The sequence below is a fragment of the Silurus aristotelis genome, assembly GCF_946808225.1.
Source record: "Silurus aristotelis genome assembly, chromosome: 16".
Taxonomy (NCBI): domain Eukaryota; kingdom Metazoa; phylum Chordata; class Actinopteri; order Siluriformes; family Siluridae; genus Silurus; species Silurus aristotelis.
In genome coordinates, this window is record NC_139589.1 from 11815946 (window position 1) to 11833813 (window position 17868).

A 17868-nucleotide genomic window follows, 5' to 3' on the forward strand; every position below is an offset into this window, starting at 1 on the left:
GAACCGCAGCTCCTCAGTATCAGCAGCACTCATGCAGCCCCAGACTACGATGCTACCACCACCATGCTTGACTGTAGACGAGACACAATTTTCTTGGTACTCCTCCCCAAGCCGTCTTCACACATGCTGAACACCATCTGAGCTAAACACATTTATCTCATCAGACCACAGAACATTGTCAACTGTTTGTGGGCTTTCTTGTGGGTCAACTTCAGAAGAGGCTTCCTTCTGGGATGACACAAACCAACTTTTTTTTTTTTTTACTTCAAAAGCTTGTGCAAATTAGGCTATAGGTGTTGTGGCAAGTTAGAGTTTCATTTAGAAAAACACAACATTCAATTTATTTTTAAAGAGATAAATAATAACAATTAAAGGGGTGAACAATACTCAGTAAATAGACTTTATGCACTTATTTTCTTTTATACATCATGAATTCCATTTTTTTTTGTATTGTTGTAATCTGAACTAGTAATTCAGTGATGTTCACAAAGAACAAGCATTTAGTTCAGTAAGAACTTTTTATTTTATAACTGATAAATGCAAAAGTGTTTTTTTTTTTATTAGCAGATGGTATACAAAGTAAACAGCAGCAGGAATAACACATGGATGTAGTTTCTTCACTCTTCCTGCTGCTCTCCGTGTGTAATGATGTAACAGAGCGATTTGTAATCCAGGTTTCCTGCTGTGTCGATGTTAGAAGACTGGAACATCTGACGGACCTTTCATTAAAGCACAGCATAATATGTGTGTGTAGAAATGTCCCCAAAGCAAGAGTTTTTTAAGATTTTGCAGATGATCAGTATGATGCCTTACCTCCTCTGCACTGAACTTGTCTGCTTGTGTCATAAGCATGTGTTGTAATCTGGAAATGTAGGGTAAAATTTTATAAAAAAAAAAAAAAAAGTAATACACTTGAATGCTTGATTCTCATTGATCATAAGATGTAGATTATTTCTCTATAATAGCAGTTGCATAATGCTAACTTACTCAGCTGTGTGTATGTATCCCTTTGATTCAGGATCAAACATCTTAAAAGCATTAAGTATGGTGTCCTCAGGGTCAGTACCTACATTCAGAGACATATAATTATTTGTTTTCTTGTTTTTGATACACAAAGAAATTATACATATGAAACAGCTGAGGCTTTCTGGTTGTCTGTAGTTTGTTACTGGCATATTTGTTTTTGTACTAGCAAGCAGGAAGTGATGAGGATGACAACGGTGTTTAACTTTGAATATTCAGACATGTGTAGAAATGTCAGCTATACAAAAATTACTTGTTTTAAAGTTGCATTAGTTATGTTGGATTCATATACACATTAAGTCAAATGAGTCGTGACCGAGTACGACAGGTGGCAAACGAGACCAATACCACAAATGGCCAAATCCATGGCAAGACCAAGACAGGATGCTGATGTGTTAATTTCCTGGTTGGATTTTGTTCCTAAACTGGCCTAAAATTTCTGTTTAAAGTAACTAAAATAAGTCAATAAATAAAATGAATAAAAACTAGCATTTGTTTTGGCTCAAACAACTGTGCATTACAGGAACTTTTGCTATGTTGTTTTGAACATAAGGAGATGAAACATTGTTGAACATCAAGTAGTACGTTGTCATTAAATTTGTTATGTCTCTGGTGGTGTCTAAAAGGAGATATATATATATATATATATATATATATAGTATATTTTGCTTAATTCTTGGCACATTAGTTACTTACCATGCAGTTTTTCTCCAAAAAGAGTAAGAAACATTGTGAAATTGATCGGACCACTGGCTTCTTTGAGCATGTCTTCCAGTTCATTGTCTTTGACATTCAATTTACCTGTGGATTGGAACAACCATGTAAATTAAACAGAAACCTTGGTTTAATGCATGTAAATTATTTGAACAATGTTCCATTTTATAAAAAAAAATACAAAACACACTAACCTAAAGATGCATATATGTCTTTAAGGTCCTCCTGGTCTATGAAACCGTCTCTATTTTGATCAATAAGCGTGAAAGCCTGCACCAAAGAGAAATCACCGAAAATGGTCATTGCTATTAGACAGCACGATTAAGTTTTTAAACTTCATATATTTAGTAACCATTGATTTCATACTGACACTCTGAATTAAGTTGATATCAATCCAATCAATACTCTTTTAAAGTGTCCCCATTATGATGCTTAACATTCAGCAGTGATCTTATTGTTGTGGAACATTTGGGAAATTTGACCCAAATTGGTTTTGACCCTTTAAGCTACAGGTTTACATTTAACACAAACATTTAAATCACCCCTGCAATTATTACAGTTAAGATGATTCTGAAACAGCACTATGAGGCATATGAAATTATTCAGTTATATGAATTATCGTCTTATTCTCCATCCTACTGAATTCTATAGAATGAGCTATAACATTTGTTCTCCATGTCAGATCATACAGGGAATATCCTCTAATGACAGATTCATGAAAGAAAATTACTATTCTCTGATTACATTATCAGTCAGTACAATCAGGGTTTGTGCAGTAAAAGGGTTCGCATATTCACAAAATAACTTCTTCTTTCCGCTTCTCTCATTAGGGGTCGCCACAGTGGATCATCCGTCTCCATACCTCAGCATCTCAACATCTTCAGCTCTCCTACCTTCAGCTCCACCTCCTGTCTTTTACTGAATGCCACTGTCTCTAAACCATACAACATCACAGTTCCCTATAAACTTTCCCTTTTACTCTTGCAAATACCCTTCTATCACAAATCACTCCTGCCACTCTTTTTCACCCACTCCACCCTGCCTGCACTCTTTTCTTCACTTCTCTAACACACTCTCCATTACTTTTCACTGTTGACCCCAGGTACTTAAACTCATCCACCTTCTCCACCTCTTCTCCCTGCAACCGCACCACTCCACTGCCCTCCCTCTCATTCACACACATGTAACAAAATGCCTTTGTATAATAGTAGCAATTTTATGCCTCAAGAAAAAACTACAAATTTGTTCTAATTTAAGTCTAACACATTACATTCACAATTTCTTATTGCCAGTACTATATCATATATAATACTATATTTCTAAAACATAAAAAAATATATATACAGTGAGGAAAATAAGTATTTGAACACCCTGCTTTTTTGCAAGTTCTCCCACTTAGAAAACATGGAGGGGTCTGAAATTGTCATCGTAGGTGCATGTCCACTGTGAGAGACATAATCTAAAAAAAAAAATCCAGAAATCACAATATATGATTTTTAAACTATTTATTTGTATGATACAGCTGTAAATAAGTATTTGAACACCTGTCTATCAGCTAGAATTCTGACCCTCAAAGACCTGTTAGTCTGCCTTTAAAATGTCCACCTCCACTACATTTATTATCCTAAATTAGATGCACCTGTTTGAGGTCGTTAGCTGCATAAAGACACCTGTCCACCCCATACAATCAGTAAGAATCCAAATACTAACATGGCCAAGAACAAAGAGCTGTCCAAAGACACTAGAGACAAAATTGTACACCTCCACAAGGCTGGAAAGGGCTACGGGGAAATTGCCAAGCAGCTTGGTGAAAAAAGGTCCACTGTTGGAGCAATCATTAGAAAATGGAAGAAGCTAAACATGACTGTCAATCTCCCTCAGACTGGGGCTCCATGCAAGATCTCACCTCGTGGGGTCTCAATGATCCTAAGGAAGGTGAGAAATTAGCCCAGAACTACAAGGGAGGAGCTGGTCAATGACCTGAAAAGAGCTGGGACCACCGTTTCCAAGGTTACTGTTGGTAATACACTAAGACGTCATGGTTTGAAATCATGCATGGCACAGAAGGTTCCCCTGCTTAAACCAGCACATGTCCAGGCACGTCTTAAGTTTGCCAATGATCATTTGGATGATCTAGAGGAGTCATGGGAGAAAGTCATGTGGTCAGATGAGACCAAAATAGAACTTTTGGGTCATAATTCCACTAAACGTGTTTGGAGGAAGAAGAATGATGAGTACCATCCCAAGAACACCATCCCTACTGTGAAGCGTGGGGGTGGTAGCATCATGCTTTGGGGGTGTTTTTCTGCACATGGGACAGGGCGACTGCACTGTATTAAGGAGAGGATGACCGGGGCCATGTATTGCGAGATTTTGGGGAACAACCTCCTTCCCTCAGTTAGAGCATTGAAGATGGGTCGAGGCTGGATCTTCCAACATGACAATGACCCGAAGCACATAGCCAGGATAACCAAGGATTGTCTCTCACAGTGGACAATTTTTTTGTCTCTCACAGTGGACATGCACCTACGATGACAATTTCAGACCCCTCCATGATTTCTAAGTGGGAGAACTTGCAAAATAGCAGGGTGTTCAAATACTTATTTTCCTCACTGTATATAGATTTTTAAAGAAATCAAGTCCTGTTTTGTTCTGGCACGAAGGGGGTGAAAAGACCTACTTCTTTCAGAGGATGTTACGTAAAAATGATTGCTAAACATTTTTTTTCCCAACAGTTTAAGATGAAAATTATTTTTAGAATGTAATTATTAAGGGGGTCTGTCAAAAGCAATAAATGTAAATTTAATGTAAATCTAACCCATTAGGATGAAGATTTAGTGTGAAATGTTAAAATATGGGCATGGGGAATCCCTTAATGTTTTCTGGGCTGCTGGTAAAAGCAAAATTCATACCTCTTTAAATTCCTGGATCTGAGTCTGCTCGAACATGGAGAACACATTGGAAGAAGCCCTTTGAGCACGTTTTGCACCTCCTTCCTTCTTTTTAGTCTTCCTGCTGGCCTGAAATGGAGTGATATTACTTAAACTTAAAAAAAAAAAAAAAAGTTCGAAAAAGAAATCATATTTTATGTATAGAAACATCTATTTAAAATATACAAAGTATTCACAAAAGCCATTTTACCATCTTCCTCTGGCACTGATGCTGCTCTCTGAAAGATTGTGTCAAATCATGGTGAAAAAGCTGAGCTTAAATATAGCAGCTGTCAGTGAGAGGGAGAGGCTCTAAATGTGTTATTGGGTACAAGAATGGTCCAGCAGGAACAGTACATAGGCCAAAGGTCCATACATGGACACATTGTTGGACAAGAACCGAGTTCTCCAGAGGATAAATTAGATAATGAAGAGAAAGTCTTTACCTTCTTAGTTAAAATCTGACTAGTGACATGTTTCATTATTTATATACAAAATACATACAATTTAATTCATACAAAATCATGTACTTATTTCAGAATATATAAAAAACTTTTTTTTATCACATTTCAAAATAAAGTAAAAGGGCTTTTTAGCCATTATGCTCTGAGGTTGTACTCGTAAAGCCTAAGTTCTGTTAACCTGGCATATGTCCTGTGAACAAAATGTCAATGAACGTTGTACACTAATGCTTGCAATGCGAAGATAAAGGAATCCTCAAAAAAATACATAAACAAATAGAGATAAAATTATATTAAATATAAACAAATATATATATATATATATATATATATATATATATATATATATATATATATATATATATATATATATATATATATATATATATATATATATTTTAGAATGGTTTAGGTCAGATTGTTATTGTTAACTGAGAAATTTCCAAAAAATGTAAGTGAATTTAGGTTTTATAACTTTGCTCTTTTAAATTTAACCTATAGGTTTATAATATTACTATTTAAAGAGTGTAGGTTTCATACCCTTTCTCGATCAATGAGAATAGGTTTTATACCTTTGCCCTGTAATGAGTATAGGATTAATACCCTTACCCTCTAATGAGTATAGTTTTTATACCCTTACCCTCTAATGAGTATATATTTTATACCCTTACCCTCTAATGAGTGTAGGTTTATACCCTTTCCCTCTAATGAGTATAGATTGTATACCCTTATCCTCTAATGAGTATAGTATGTATACCCTAACCCTCTAATGAGTGTAGGTTTTGTACCCTTACCCTTCATTGAGTATAGTTTTTATACCCTTACCCTATATCAAATATAGGTTTTATACCCTTACCCTCTAATGAGTATAGGATTTATACCCTTACCCTCTAATGAGTATAGATTGTATACCCTTATCCTCTAATGAGTATAGTATGTATACCCTAACCCTCTAATGAGTGTAGGATTTATACCCTTACCCTCTAATGAGTATAGGATTTATACCCTTACCCTCTAATGAGTATAGATTGTATACCCTTATCCTCTAATGAGTATAGTATGTATACCCTAACCCTCTAATGAGTGTAGGATTTATACCCTTACCCTCTAATGAGTATAGGATTTATACCCTTACCCTCTAATGAGTATAGATTGTATACCCTTATCCTCTAATGAGTATAGTATGTATACCCTAACCCTCTAATGAGTGTAGGTTTTGTACCCTTACCCTTCATTGAGTATAGTTTTTATACCCTTACCCTATATCAAATATAGGTTTTATACCCTTACCCTCTAATGAGTATATGAATTATACCCTTACTCTCTAATGAGTGTAGGTTTATACCCTTACCCATTAATGAGTATAGTTTTTATACCCTTACCCTCTAATGAGTATATGCATTATACCCTTACTCTCTAATGAGTGTAGGTTTATACCCTTACCCTTTATTGAGTATAGTTTTTATACTCTTACCCTCTAATACGTATAGGATTTATACCCTTAACCTTTAATGAGTGTAGATTTATACCCTTACCCTCTAATGAGTATAGTTTTTATACCCTGACCCTCTAATGAGTATAGGATTTAATCCCCCTACCCTCTAATGAGTATAGATTTTATACCCTTACCCTCTAATGAGTATAGGATTTATACCCTTACCCTCTAATGAGTATAGATTGTATACCCTTATCCTCTAATGAGTATAGTATGTATACCCTAACCCTCTAATGAGTGTAGGATTTATACCCTTACCCTCTAATGAGTATAGGATTTATACCCTTACCCTCTAATGAGTATAGATTGTATACCCTTATCCTCTAATGAGTATAGTATGTATACCCTAACCCTCTAATGAGTGTAGGTTTTGTACCCTTACCCTATATCAAATATAGGTTTTATACCCTTACCCTCTAATGAGTATATGAATTATACCCTTACTCTCTAATGAGTGTAGGTTTATACCCTTACCCATTAATGAGTATAGTTTTTATACCCTTACCCTCTAATGAGTATATGCATTATACCCTTACTCTCTAATGAGTGTAGGTTTATACCCTTACCCTTTATTGAGTATAGTTTTTATACTCTTACCCTCTAATACGTATAGGATTTATACCCTTAACCTTTAATGAGTGTAGATTTATACCCTTACCCTCTAATGAGTATAGTTTTTATACCCTGACCCTCTAATGAGTATAGGATTTAATCCCCCTACCCTCTAATGAGTATAGATTTTATACCCTTACCCTCTAATGAGTATATGAATTATACCCTTACCCTCTAATGAGTATAGTTTTTATACCCTAACCCTCTAATGAGTATAGGTTTTTACCCTTACCCTCTAATCATTAGAGGGTAAGGGTATAAACCTATACTCATCAAGTCAAGTCAAGTTGATTTCTGTAAAGCTGCTTTGAGACAATGTCCGTTGTGAGGGTAATTAGAGGGTAAGGGTATAAAAACTATACTCATTAGAGTCTAATGAGTATAGTTTTTATACCCTTACCCTCTAATGAGTATAGGTTTATACCCTTACCCTCTAATGAGTATCGTTTTTATACCCTTACCCTTTAATGAGTATAGGATTTATACCCTTACCCTCTAATGAGTGTAGGTTTATACTCTTACCCTTTAATTACCCTCACAACAGACATTGTCTCAAAGCAGCTTTACAGAAATCAACTTGACTTGACTTGACTTAATTAATGTAGGTTTTATACCCTTACCCTTCATTGTGTATAGGATTTATACCCTTACCCCTAATTAAATATACATACACATTTAAAAATACATTTATTATTAGACTTAACTTATATAAAGCAAATAAAAATATGTTTATTAAGTTTATTATAGGCCTTGAATTATGTGGTTTGTTTGCAATAGACATCTGAACTAATCAAAATGATCGTTAGAGCTGCTGATAAATAAAATTGTATTAATGCCTTCTATCAAGATGCTCTCACACAATCACACACATTATTGAACTATTCACTGCACATTGGAAAATAGTCTGACATTGTAAGTTTTCATTTTATAAATGTAAAATAAACATGCAGGGAAGTTGACAAATAAAATCGCTGTATAACTTTAAACATTTGTTCATAATGGCACCATCTGCTTTGTATATATCAAGAGAACATCAACACAGTCTATAATTAACCTCAAAATTGCGAATCTCACCCGAGAGGTATGATTTTTTTAGGCAACTAATTATAAAGCACCATCTGATGAAGGCAACTGGAAAGTCATTGTTGAGACCCAAGAGTATGAACAAAGTTATGATATCATAAACAGGGGTAGATGTGCCTTTAGTGATTATATTAAAATGATCACCTATCACCCTTTTTTAAATTCATAATATGTTTATGTTGAATTCACTGCTTTATTTGTAGGATTTTTTTTTTTTATTATTCGCATTACAGTCACATAAGATGTTTAATTTTATTCTTATCTATATCTATCTAACCATCCAATCATTTGTATACAATTCAGATGGATAGCAACTGTGTAATAGAGTTACTTGCTCTGTATAATAATTAAATTTAAAAAAATTTAATCTAAAAACCTGAGGTTTTTATCGTTCTAGGGGAACCTTAAATAGTTTGTAGAACCTCCCTTTTCTAATATTGCATTGTAGATTTAAGAAGGTGATAGCTTAGTGGTTGTTAGGGTTAAGATGGGCCTCTCACTGGTTCTCTAAACACATTCCTATGTTGTCTGTTTTGTGTCTATAGGATCTTTACAATGTGCGTATGCAAGGTATACAGAAAGTCTTTGTCTGGGTTCACACACCTCTGGTTACTATGTCTTCTAACCTAATTAAAACAGTTTTAGCTTAGGTTTTTTTTTCCAGTGTGTGCATATACTTGTCTGTTATCTGCAATAAACTGAAGAAGAACATTTCTGTGTGCTGTGTGATTCTTTCCTGATCAGAAAAGGCACAACGAGCATCGTAGATCGCATGGAAAACTTCTCCAAAGATTTTGTTTTGGCATGATAAAAATCTAACAGTGGTTAAGTATTCGACTTTGGCTCCGAAGGTTCAAATCCCAGCCACATCAAGTGGCCACTTCTGGGCCCCTGAGAAAGGCCCTTAACCCCATATTTGCTGAAGGTGATAATTGTAAGTCGCTCTGGATAAGGGCATCTGCCAAATGCTGTAAATGTAAATGTCAAAATAAGAATAAAATAATAAATGCATGTTGCACTGGTAAGGATTTCTATAAGTATGTGTATTTAATGTTGGTAATTTATAGAATTAATGAAAAAAAAATTACATATAGAAGATATAGTAGAAAATAAAATATACTGTGCAGTGGAAATATCGGTGTATCAGTGCACTCTTATAAAGTTGCATATTAGTTACCATCCTAAAGTATATTTCTTCCTATTATTTTCCCACAAACTGACACCAATGCACATTTTACAAGAATGTATTTGTATGATACATGTATATTTTTCAAGTACTAGATCTGAGAGGTCCAAACCTCTTTCAGTATTTCAGTGCCCATGGGTCAAAACTGAGGGCCATAAAGACATGGTTTGCCAAGATTGGCATGGAAGAACTTAAGTGGCCTGAACAGAGCCCTGATGTCATCCCCACTAAATACCTTTGAGATGAATTAAATGCTGACTGCTCTCCAATAAGAAAATGAACCACAAAAGTACTTAGGATCTAAAAAAGGCTCTATTCGAAATGATCATGATCTAAAACATACATACTTCCTAGTCAGGCATGTTAGAAGTAATGCATGGCTACTTATGGAACATGTTTACTAATTCTTATTGATAATGTAACATATGATGGTAGCAGCAGAATGATTTCAGTGTACAGAACACAATGCACAATCATTTCAGTGTACAGAAATCTGCTAATTTGCATCCAATCTAATTGGAAGGATTTTTATCCTTCTTCAAGACAATGAACATAATACAACAAAATAATTCATCAGTCAAAAGGTGGAAATGTTTAGTCTGGACAAGTCAATCACCAGCCCTTAGCCCCAATAAGCAGCATTTCACCTCCTAATTAGGGACTGAAGGGAGAAACTTCTGAAACCAAATAACAACTGAAAGAAGCTGAAACACAAGCCTGGATAAGCATAAAAATGGAATATGCAAAAGTCTAGTGATGTCAGTAGATCACAGACTTAATGCAGTTTTTGCAACCAAGAGATAAATATGAAGTGTTACTTACATTAATTTGCAATGTTTTCGTTGAAAAAAATCATCATAAATATAAATTGGGTTGTCTGCCACCAAAAGTGCTATGTTATAATGTTATAAAGAAACGTCAGACACTTAGATTTTTTTTCCCTCTGCATATATTTTAAGCCTCAACGCATTTCGATTAGACAAAAAACTCAAGAATCAACCTTGATTTTTTTTTTCAATACTTTTGAAGAGGACTGTATACTGTTTAACTTTGCAAATAGTTCGAAATCAAACAGTGATAAAATTTTCAGCGATTAGAAGTTAGAGGATAGTATTATTGTCCAGCAGGTGGCGGTGTTTCCAAATTGTATACGCTTACATAAAATGTGCCTATACAATTATTTGTATAAATTATTAATGATAATAAAGTCTGGCGTTAATTTAATACAATAGCTAAAAATAGTGCTGCAGCAAATTAACTTTTATGTGGATTTAGTTTTTTGTTTCTTATGACTACCTTGGTTTCAAATCAAATCAAATAAAATCAAATCAAATCAAATCAAATCAAATCAAATCAAATCAAATCAAATCAAATCAAATCAAATCAAATCAAATTTTATTCATCACATACACATACATACAGGGTACGACATGCAGTGAAATGCTTTATACAATGGTCCGGCATGAGGGAATAGGATGGGGAAAAAAAGGTTTACTCCAGAGATGGCAAAATTACACACACAAGTACAGATACTCATGTTTTAAAAGTCTTTGGTAAAAGTTGAATTACTGACTTAAAAGCAGACATTACTACTACCTGCTTTAGTCTCATACATATACTGTGTATCATACATTTATAGCATTCTGCATGCAGTTAATGCTTAGATTTTAATCTATCGTATAATGCCATGTGTAATTCTTAAAGTTTATTACAAGTTGTATTTAAAGTTTTATCAATCATAATCATATCTTGAATAAATGGGATAATTAAGGCTTATCTTTCTCTTCATATTCCTGTAAGATGCTTTATTAAATGTATGATTTATTAAATCTGACATCTAGAAATTTCAAACTGAGTCTAAGGGGCTCATTATGTGTTGTGCAGACAAGGTCTGGCTTGTTGGTGTTAAGGTCATGCCAGCTCCACATCTTCTCAGTCTCATGGGAAAGAGCTTGTGGCCTGCTGGTTAGCTACACAAACACACATTCTAAACGGGCAGCTCAGGGCAACATAGCTACCCTCCAGCTCTTAGCTTCAGTAACGGGCGCCATGTGGCTGCAAACTTTTCATACACTCATCCTCAATACCTCAGTGTCAAAGCTGTGTGGCGCACAATAGATTTTATCTTATACAAGAGATTACGAGATAAATTGCATTATTGGGAAGGCCTCTCCTTGAACTGCCACCCCTCTCCTTGAACTGCCACCTTAACGTGGTGGAGGGGTTTGAGTACTCGAATGACCCTAGGAGCTATGTTGTCCGGGGCTATATGCCCCTGGTAGGGTCTCCCAAGGCAAACAGGTCCTGGGCGACGGGTCAGACTAAGAGCGGTTCAAAACCCCTTATGAGAGATACTACATCAGGGACCGTGACGTCGCCCGGTATGGCGCAGCCGGGGCCCCACCCTGGAGCCAGGCCCGGGGTTGGGGCTCGTATGCGAGCGCCTGGTGGCCGGGCCTTCCCCCACAGGGTCCGGCCGGGCTCAGCCCGAAGGAGCGACGTGGGGCCGCCTTCCAGTGGGCTCACCACCTGCAGGAGGGACCGTAAGGGGCCGGTGCTAAGAGGATCGGGCAGCAGTCGAAGGTGGAGGCCTCGACAACCCGATCCCTGGACACGGAAGCTAGCTCTAGGGACGTGGAATGTCACCTCGCTGGCGGGGAAGGAGCCTGAGATTGTGCGTGAGGTTGAGAGGTTCCGACTAGAGATAGTCGGGATCACCTCTACGCACGGCCTGGGCTCTGGAACCACACTCCTCGAGAGAGGATGGACTCTTTACAACTCTGGAGCTGCCCATGGTGAAAGGCGTCGGGCTGGTGTGGGTTTGCTTATAGCCCCCCAGCTCAGCCGCCATGTGTTGGAGTTTACCCCGGTGAACGAGAGGGTCGTTTCCCTGCGCCTACGGGTCGGGGATAGGTCTCTCACTGTCGTGTGTGCCTACGGGCCAAACGGCAGTATAGAGTACCCGGCCTTCTTGGGGTCTCTGGGAGGGGTGCTGGACAGTGCTCCGACTGGGGACTCCGTCGTTCTACTAGGAGACTTCAATGCACACGTGGGCAGCGACAGTGACACCTGGAGGGGCGTGATTGGGAGGAACGGCCCCCCTGATCTGAACCCGAGCGGTGTTCAGTTATTGGACTTCTGTGCTAGTTACAGTTTGTCCATAACGAACACCATGTTCAAGCATAAGGGTGTCCATCAGTACACGTGGCACCAGGACACCCTAGGCCGCAGGTCGATGATCGACTTTGTGGTCGTTTCATCTGACCTGCGGCCGTATGTCTTGGACACTCGGGTAAAGAGAGGGGCGGAGCTGTCAACTGATCACCACCTGGTGGTGAGTTGGATCCGATGGCGGGGGAGGAAGCTGGACAGACTCGGCAGACCCAAGCGTACTGTGAGGGTCTGCTGGGAACGTTTGGCCGAGCCTCCTGTCAGCGAGATCTTCAACTCCCACCTCCGGCGGAGCTTTGACCAGATCCCGAGGGAGGCCGGAGATATTGAGTCCGAGTGGACCATGTTCTCCACCTCCATTGTCGAAGCGGCCGCTCGGAGCTGTGGCAGTAAGGTCTCCGGTGCCTGTCGAGGCGGCAATCCCCGAACCCGGTGGTGGAAACCGGAAGTAAGGGATGCCGTCAAGCTGAAGAAGGAGTCCTACCTGGCCTGGTTGGCTTGTGGGACTCCTGAGGCAGCTGACGGGTACCGGCAGGCCAAGCGAACTGCAGCCCGGGTGGTTATCGAGGCAAAAACTCGGGCCTGGGAGGAGCTCGGTGAGGCCATGGAGAAGGACTATCGGCTGGCCTCGAAGAGATTCTGGCAAACCGTCCGGCGCCTCAGGAGGGGAAAGCAGTGCCCCACCAATGCTGTTTACAGTAGAGGTGGGGAGCTGTTGACCTCAACTGGGGATGTCGTTGGACGGTGGAAGGAATACTTCGAGGATCTCCTCAATCCCGCCGTCACATCTTCCATTGAGGAAGCAGAGGCTGAGGGCTCAGAGGCGGACTCGTCCATCACCCAAGCTGAAGTCACCGAGGTAGTAAAGAAACTCCTCGGTGGCAGGGCACCGGGGGTGGATGAGATCCGCCCTGAGTACCTCAAGTCTCTGGATGTTGTGGGGCTGTCTTGGCTGACACGCCTCTGCAGCATCGCGTGGCGGTCGGGGACAGTGCCTCTGGAATGGCAGACCGGGGTGGTGGTCCCTCTTTTTAAGAAGGGGGACCGGAGGGTGTGTTCCAACTATAGGGGGATCACACTTCTCAGCCTACCTGGGAAAGTCTATGCCAGGGTACTGGAGAGGAGAATACGGCCGATAGTAGAACCTCGGATTCAGGAGGAACAATGTGGTTTTCGTCCAGGCCGTGGAACACTGGACCAGCTCTATACCCTCTACAGGGTGCTGGAGGGTTCATGGGAGTTTGCCCAACCAGTCCACATGTGCTTTGTGGATTTGGAAAAGGCATTCGACTGTGTCCCTCGCGGCGGCCTGTGGAGGGTGCTCCGGGAGTATGGGGTCGGGGGCCCTTTACTAAGGGCTGTCCGGTCCCTGTATGACCGAAGCAGGAGCTTGGTTCGCATTGCCGGCAGTAAGTCAGACTTGTTCCCGGTGCATGTTGGACTCCGGCAGGGCTGCCCTTTGTCACCGGTTCTGTTCATAATTTTTATGGACAGAATTTCTAGGCGCAGCCAGGGGTCGGAGGGTGTCCGGTTTGGTGACGACACGATTTCGTCTTTGCTCTTTGCAGATGATGTTGTCGTGTTGGCTTCATCAGACCAGGACCTTCAGCATGCACTGGGACGGTTTGCAGCCGAGTGTGAAGCGGCTGGGATGAGAATCAGCACCTCCAAATCCGAGGCCATGGTCCTCAGTCGGAAAAGGGTGGCTTGCCCACTTCAGGTTGGTGGGGAGTTCCTGCCGCAAGTGGAGGAGTTTAAGTATCTTGGGGTTTTGTTCACGAGTGAGGGAAGGGTGGAACGGGAGATTGACAGACGGATCGGTGCAGCTTCTGCAGTAATGCGGTCGATGTACCGGTCTGTCGTGGTGAAGAAGGAGCTGAGCCGCAAGGCGAAACTTTCGATTTACCGGTCAATCTACGTTCCTACTCTCACCTATGGTCATGAGCTCTGGGTCATGACCGAAAGGACAAGATCCCGGATACAGGCGGCCGAAATGTGCTTCCTCCGCAGGGTGGCTGGGCGATCCCTTAGAGATAGGGTGAGAAGCTTAGTCACTCGGGAGGAGCTCGGAGTAGATCCGCTGCTCCTCCACATCGAGAGGGGTCAGCTGAGGTGGCTCGGGCATCTGTTCCGGATGCCTCCTGGACGCCTTCCTGGGAAGGTGTTCCGGGCGCGTCCCACTGGGAGGAGACCCCAGGGAAGACCTAGGACACGCTGGAGAGACTATGTCTCCCGGCTGGCCTGGGAACGCCTTGGTGTCCCCCCGGAAGAGCTGGAAGAAGTGTCTAGGGAGAGGGAAGTCTGGGCATCTTTGCTTAGACTGCTGCCCCCGCGACCCGGCATCGGATAAGCGGGAGAAGATGGATGGATGGATGGATGGATGGGAAGGCGATGAAGAAAAATAAGAATTTTCTAATTACAGGAAAGTAATTAAACCTGGAGTTCATCTTCTTGAGAGTTGTCCTACAATGTTACATTGATACATACAGCACAGGACATATTGCAGCACTTAATTAAAGTAGCCTCGATGGTCAAGTCCATGTGAATGAGTTACATAAGAATTGACAACATTTTGTAATAAGTGTCTTGATATGTTATTGACAGAACACTTCTGTGCTATTGTAAGAGCTGCTGTTAACAGAATGATCAATACCTTTTGACCAATTAGAAGACTTCTATGAAGACTTCTACAGATGTTTTATAAAGATAAAGCATGTATATATTTTGCAGTACTGTGCAAAATTTTAACAAAATGAAACAGAAGAGAAATCCAAATCAAATAAATATTGTGTGTTACCATCCTTTGCCTGCAAAATAGCATCATTTTTTCTTTTTGAAGGAGGTAGGTAGGTTGTTTCATACATAGTACTAATTGCTGTATCTAAATTACTAACTAACAAAAGATCTTCTGAAGAATGTAGGCTTGCTCAAATCCTTCTGTCTCTTCATGTAATCCCAGACAGACTTGATAATGTTTAAATCAGGGCTCTGTGGTGACCAAACCATCATTTCCAGGACTACTTTTCTTCTCTATACTGAAGAGAGTTCTTAATGACATTCGCTGTATGTTTGGGGTCATTGATCTACTGCAGAATAATTTTGAGGCAAATCAAATGCTAACCTGATGGTATTGCATGATGATAAATATCAGCCTGTAATTCTTAGCCTTGAAAACACCATTAATCCTGAACAAATCTTCCACTTCATTTGCAAAAATTCTGCCCCAAATGTACAAGGAACCCCCACTATGGCTTATTGTACTGCTCTCCAGCTCTTTGGCAAACAACTTGTCTCCAGCTACAACCAAATATTTCAGATTTTAAAATCATTAATCCAGAGCAACTGCTACCATTTTTCTGCACCCCAGATAGTTTCCTGCATAGTTAAATCAGTCGGCATTGTGTTCACATTGGATTTCTCCAGATTGTAGATTGTAGACATCGGTCCCATCAGATTTCACTAGTTCTTTGCTGATTGCACTGCTGGACATCCTTTTAATATTTAAGGTAGGTACATTATATGTCTCTTTCTGCTTTAAGTTTTCTTGGCTGACCATTGTGTATCTTTGTGCTTTAAAAAAAAAAAAAAACCTTGAATAACACATCTTACAACTTGAAACATCCTGAAAATCTTTGAAATCTTTGCCTGAGAGAAGAGATGGCAAACGTACACACATAATTCACTTAAGTAAAAGTACAGATACTTATGTTTTAAAAGACTGGTAAAGGTGAAAGTACTGACTACATTTTTTCACTTAAGTTAAAGTAAAGAAGTTTGGGCTCTGACATGTACTTAAGTAAAAAGTAGCAATTACTACTTCTTTTTTTTATGTCAGGCCTGTAACTGGACCTCACATTATGTTAATATAGTGACACAAGGGAATTTCAAATGTTGTTATCTGATGCATGTATTCAGGCTGAACAACCACCAGAAAAGATGATGATGATCAGGTGATCAGGAATGTCTCTGTTCTTAGTCATGTTTACATTGCTGACTCCCTCGGTCTCATTTACGTTAGCCCCATACTTCTTGGTGCCTTCTGCTTTGCTCATTGTTAGTTTCATAGACTAGCCTTTAGCTGTGATGCCTGATAGCCAGGAAATGATACAACAGTGGAAAAGCCGTGCACTGACAAGAAATAGGTTGATGGGATAGAAAATGGCACTTAATGATAAGAATAAATGTTGATCATGGCACCAAATGGATTAAAACTAAAGTAAAGAGCCTGGTTTAAAAATGTAAGAAGAAGAAAGTACAGATATTTGTGTACAAATTTTATGAGTTAAAGGTTGTCTGAAAAATAAGTCCTAGTGAAGTATAGAACAGATACCAGAAAAATCTACTTAAATACATTAACAAAGATTTTTTTCTCTGCCTGGGAGAAAACTACCTCGAATCTTCTTGCGTTGTTTAGTCATGCCAATGTGTATGTCCCGTGACATGAAACTGACTTCCACAACCTCACCTTAGAAGCAGTCTGGCTGTTCCTTTCATTGTTTTAAAGCACTTACACAGCTGTTCCTGTTTCATTTATTCACTGTTTCAACCTTGATGATCATTAGCACCTGCTTGTTATAATTGGTTTATCATACACTTTTCATAGATCCTAAGAAATCCCTGACTTTGTGCAAGTGTGCAAGTGTAAGAATGTATACAGGTTGGAAGCCAAAGGGCATAAAACACCAAATATTAATCTGATTTAGATTTTAAATGTAAAAAGTATTCTTATTTTACAGCATTTCTTCACACCTGCCCAAAATCTTTGCACAGTATTGTATATACACCATTCAGCAAGCAGCAAGCAATAATAATAACAATAATAATAATAATAATAATAATAATAATAATAATGAAAATGATATTTAATAAAATCAAGTAATTATTGTTAATAGGTCTAATAAATAATACATTTCTTTCTTTCTTTCTTTCTTTCTTTCTTTCTTTCTTTCTTTCTTTCTTTCTTTCTTTCTTTCTTTCTTTCTTTCCCTTTTTTTGTTTGCGCGCGCAGTTTATGAATGAAGTCGAATGAATTAACCCTTATAAGAAAAACAGTATAATAACTTTGCATGTCAAACTAATTAGAAAATATTTTCTTATGTTACAATCAAAAAGTATTGCAAAATGTAATTATTGTTTATTTTAAAAATATATATGAACATTCCATACGTGTCGGTTCATGTTATAAATTTTTAT

General features: G+C 39.1%; 1 protein-coding gene across 3 annotated transcripts; it reads right to left on the minus strand.

The window, feature by feature from the left end:
- Positions 1-248: 248 nt before the first annotated feature.
- Positions 249-17162, minus strand: LOC310739372 (myosin light chain 5-like). Of its 3 annotated transcripts, XM_083565295.1 has the most exons (7): positions 4879-4903; positions 4650-4757; positions 1932-2007; positions 1720-1824; positions 988-1066; positions 814-862; positions 249-719 (listed from the first exon to the last, which is right to left on the minus strand). In XM_083565295.1, exons 1-7 carry the CDS (start codon positions 4879-4881, stop codon positions 618-620), a joined length of 522 nt encoding a protein of 173 aa, XP_083421421.1. In that variant the 5' UTR covers positions 4882-4903; the 3' UTR covers positions 249-617. The 3 variants fall into 3 exon arrangements, with proteins under 3 accessions (XP_083421421.1, XP_083421422.1, XP_083421420.1); XM_083565296.1 differs by lacking the exon at positions 4879-4903 and adding an exon at positions 17141-17162 and having other exon boundaries at positions 249-862; XM_083565294.1 differs by having other exon boundaries at positions 249-862.
- Between the last annotated feature and the right edge of the window lie 706 nt (positions 17163-17868).

Excerpts from the sequence above, each read along its gene's own strand:
- LOC310739372 (XM_083565294.1), bottom strand. Across the intron at positions 2,008-4,649 it reads AGATCCAGGAATTTAAAGAG|GCTTTCACGCTTATTGATCA; the intron begins GTATGAATTTTG and ends TCTTTGGTGCAG. Across the intron at positions 863-987 it reads GGATACATACACACAGCTGA|ATTACAACACATGCTTATGA; the intron begins GTAAGTTAGCAT and ends CTACATTTCCAG.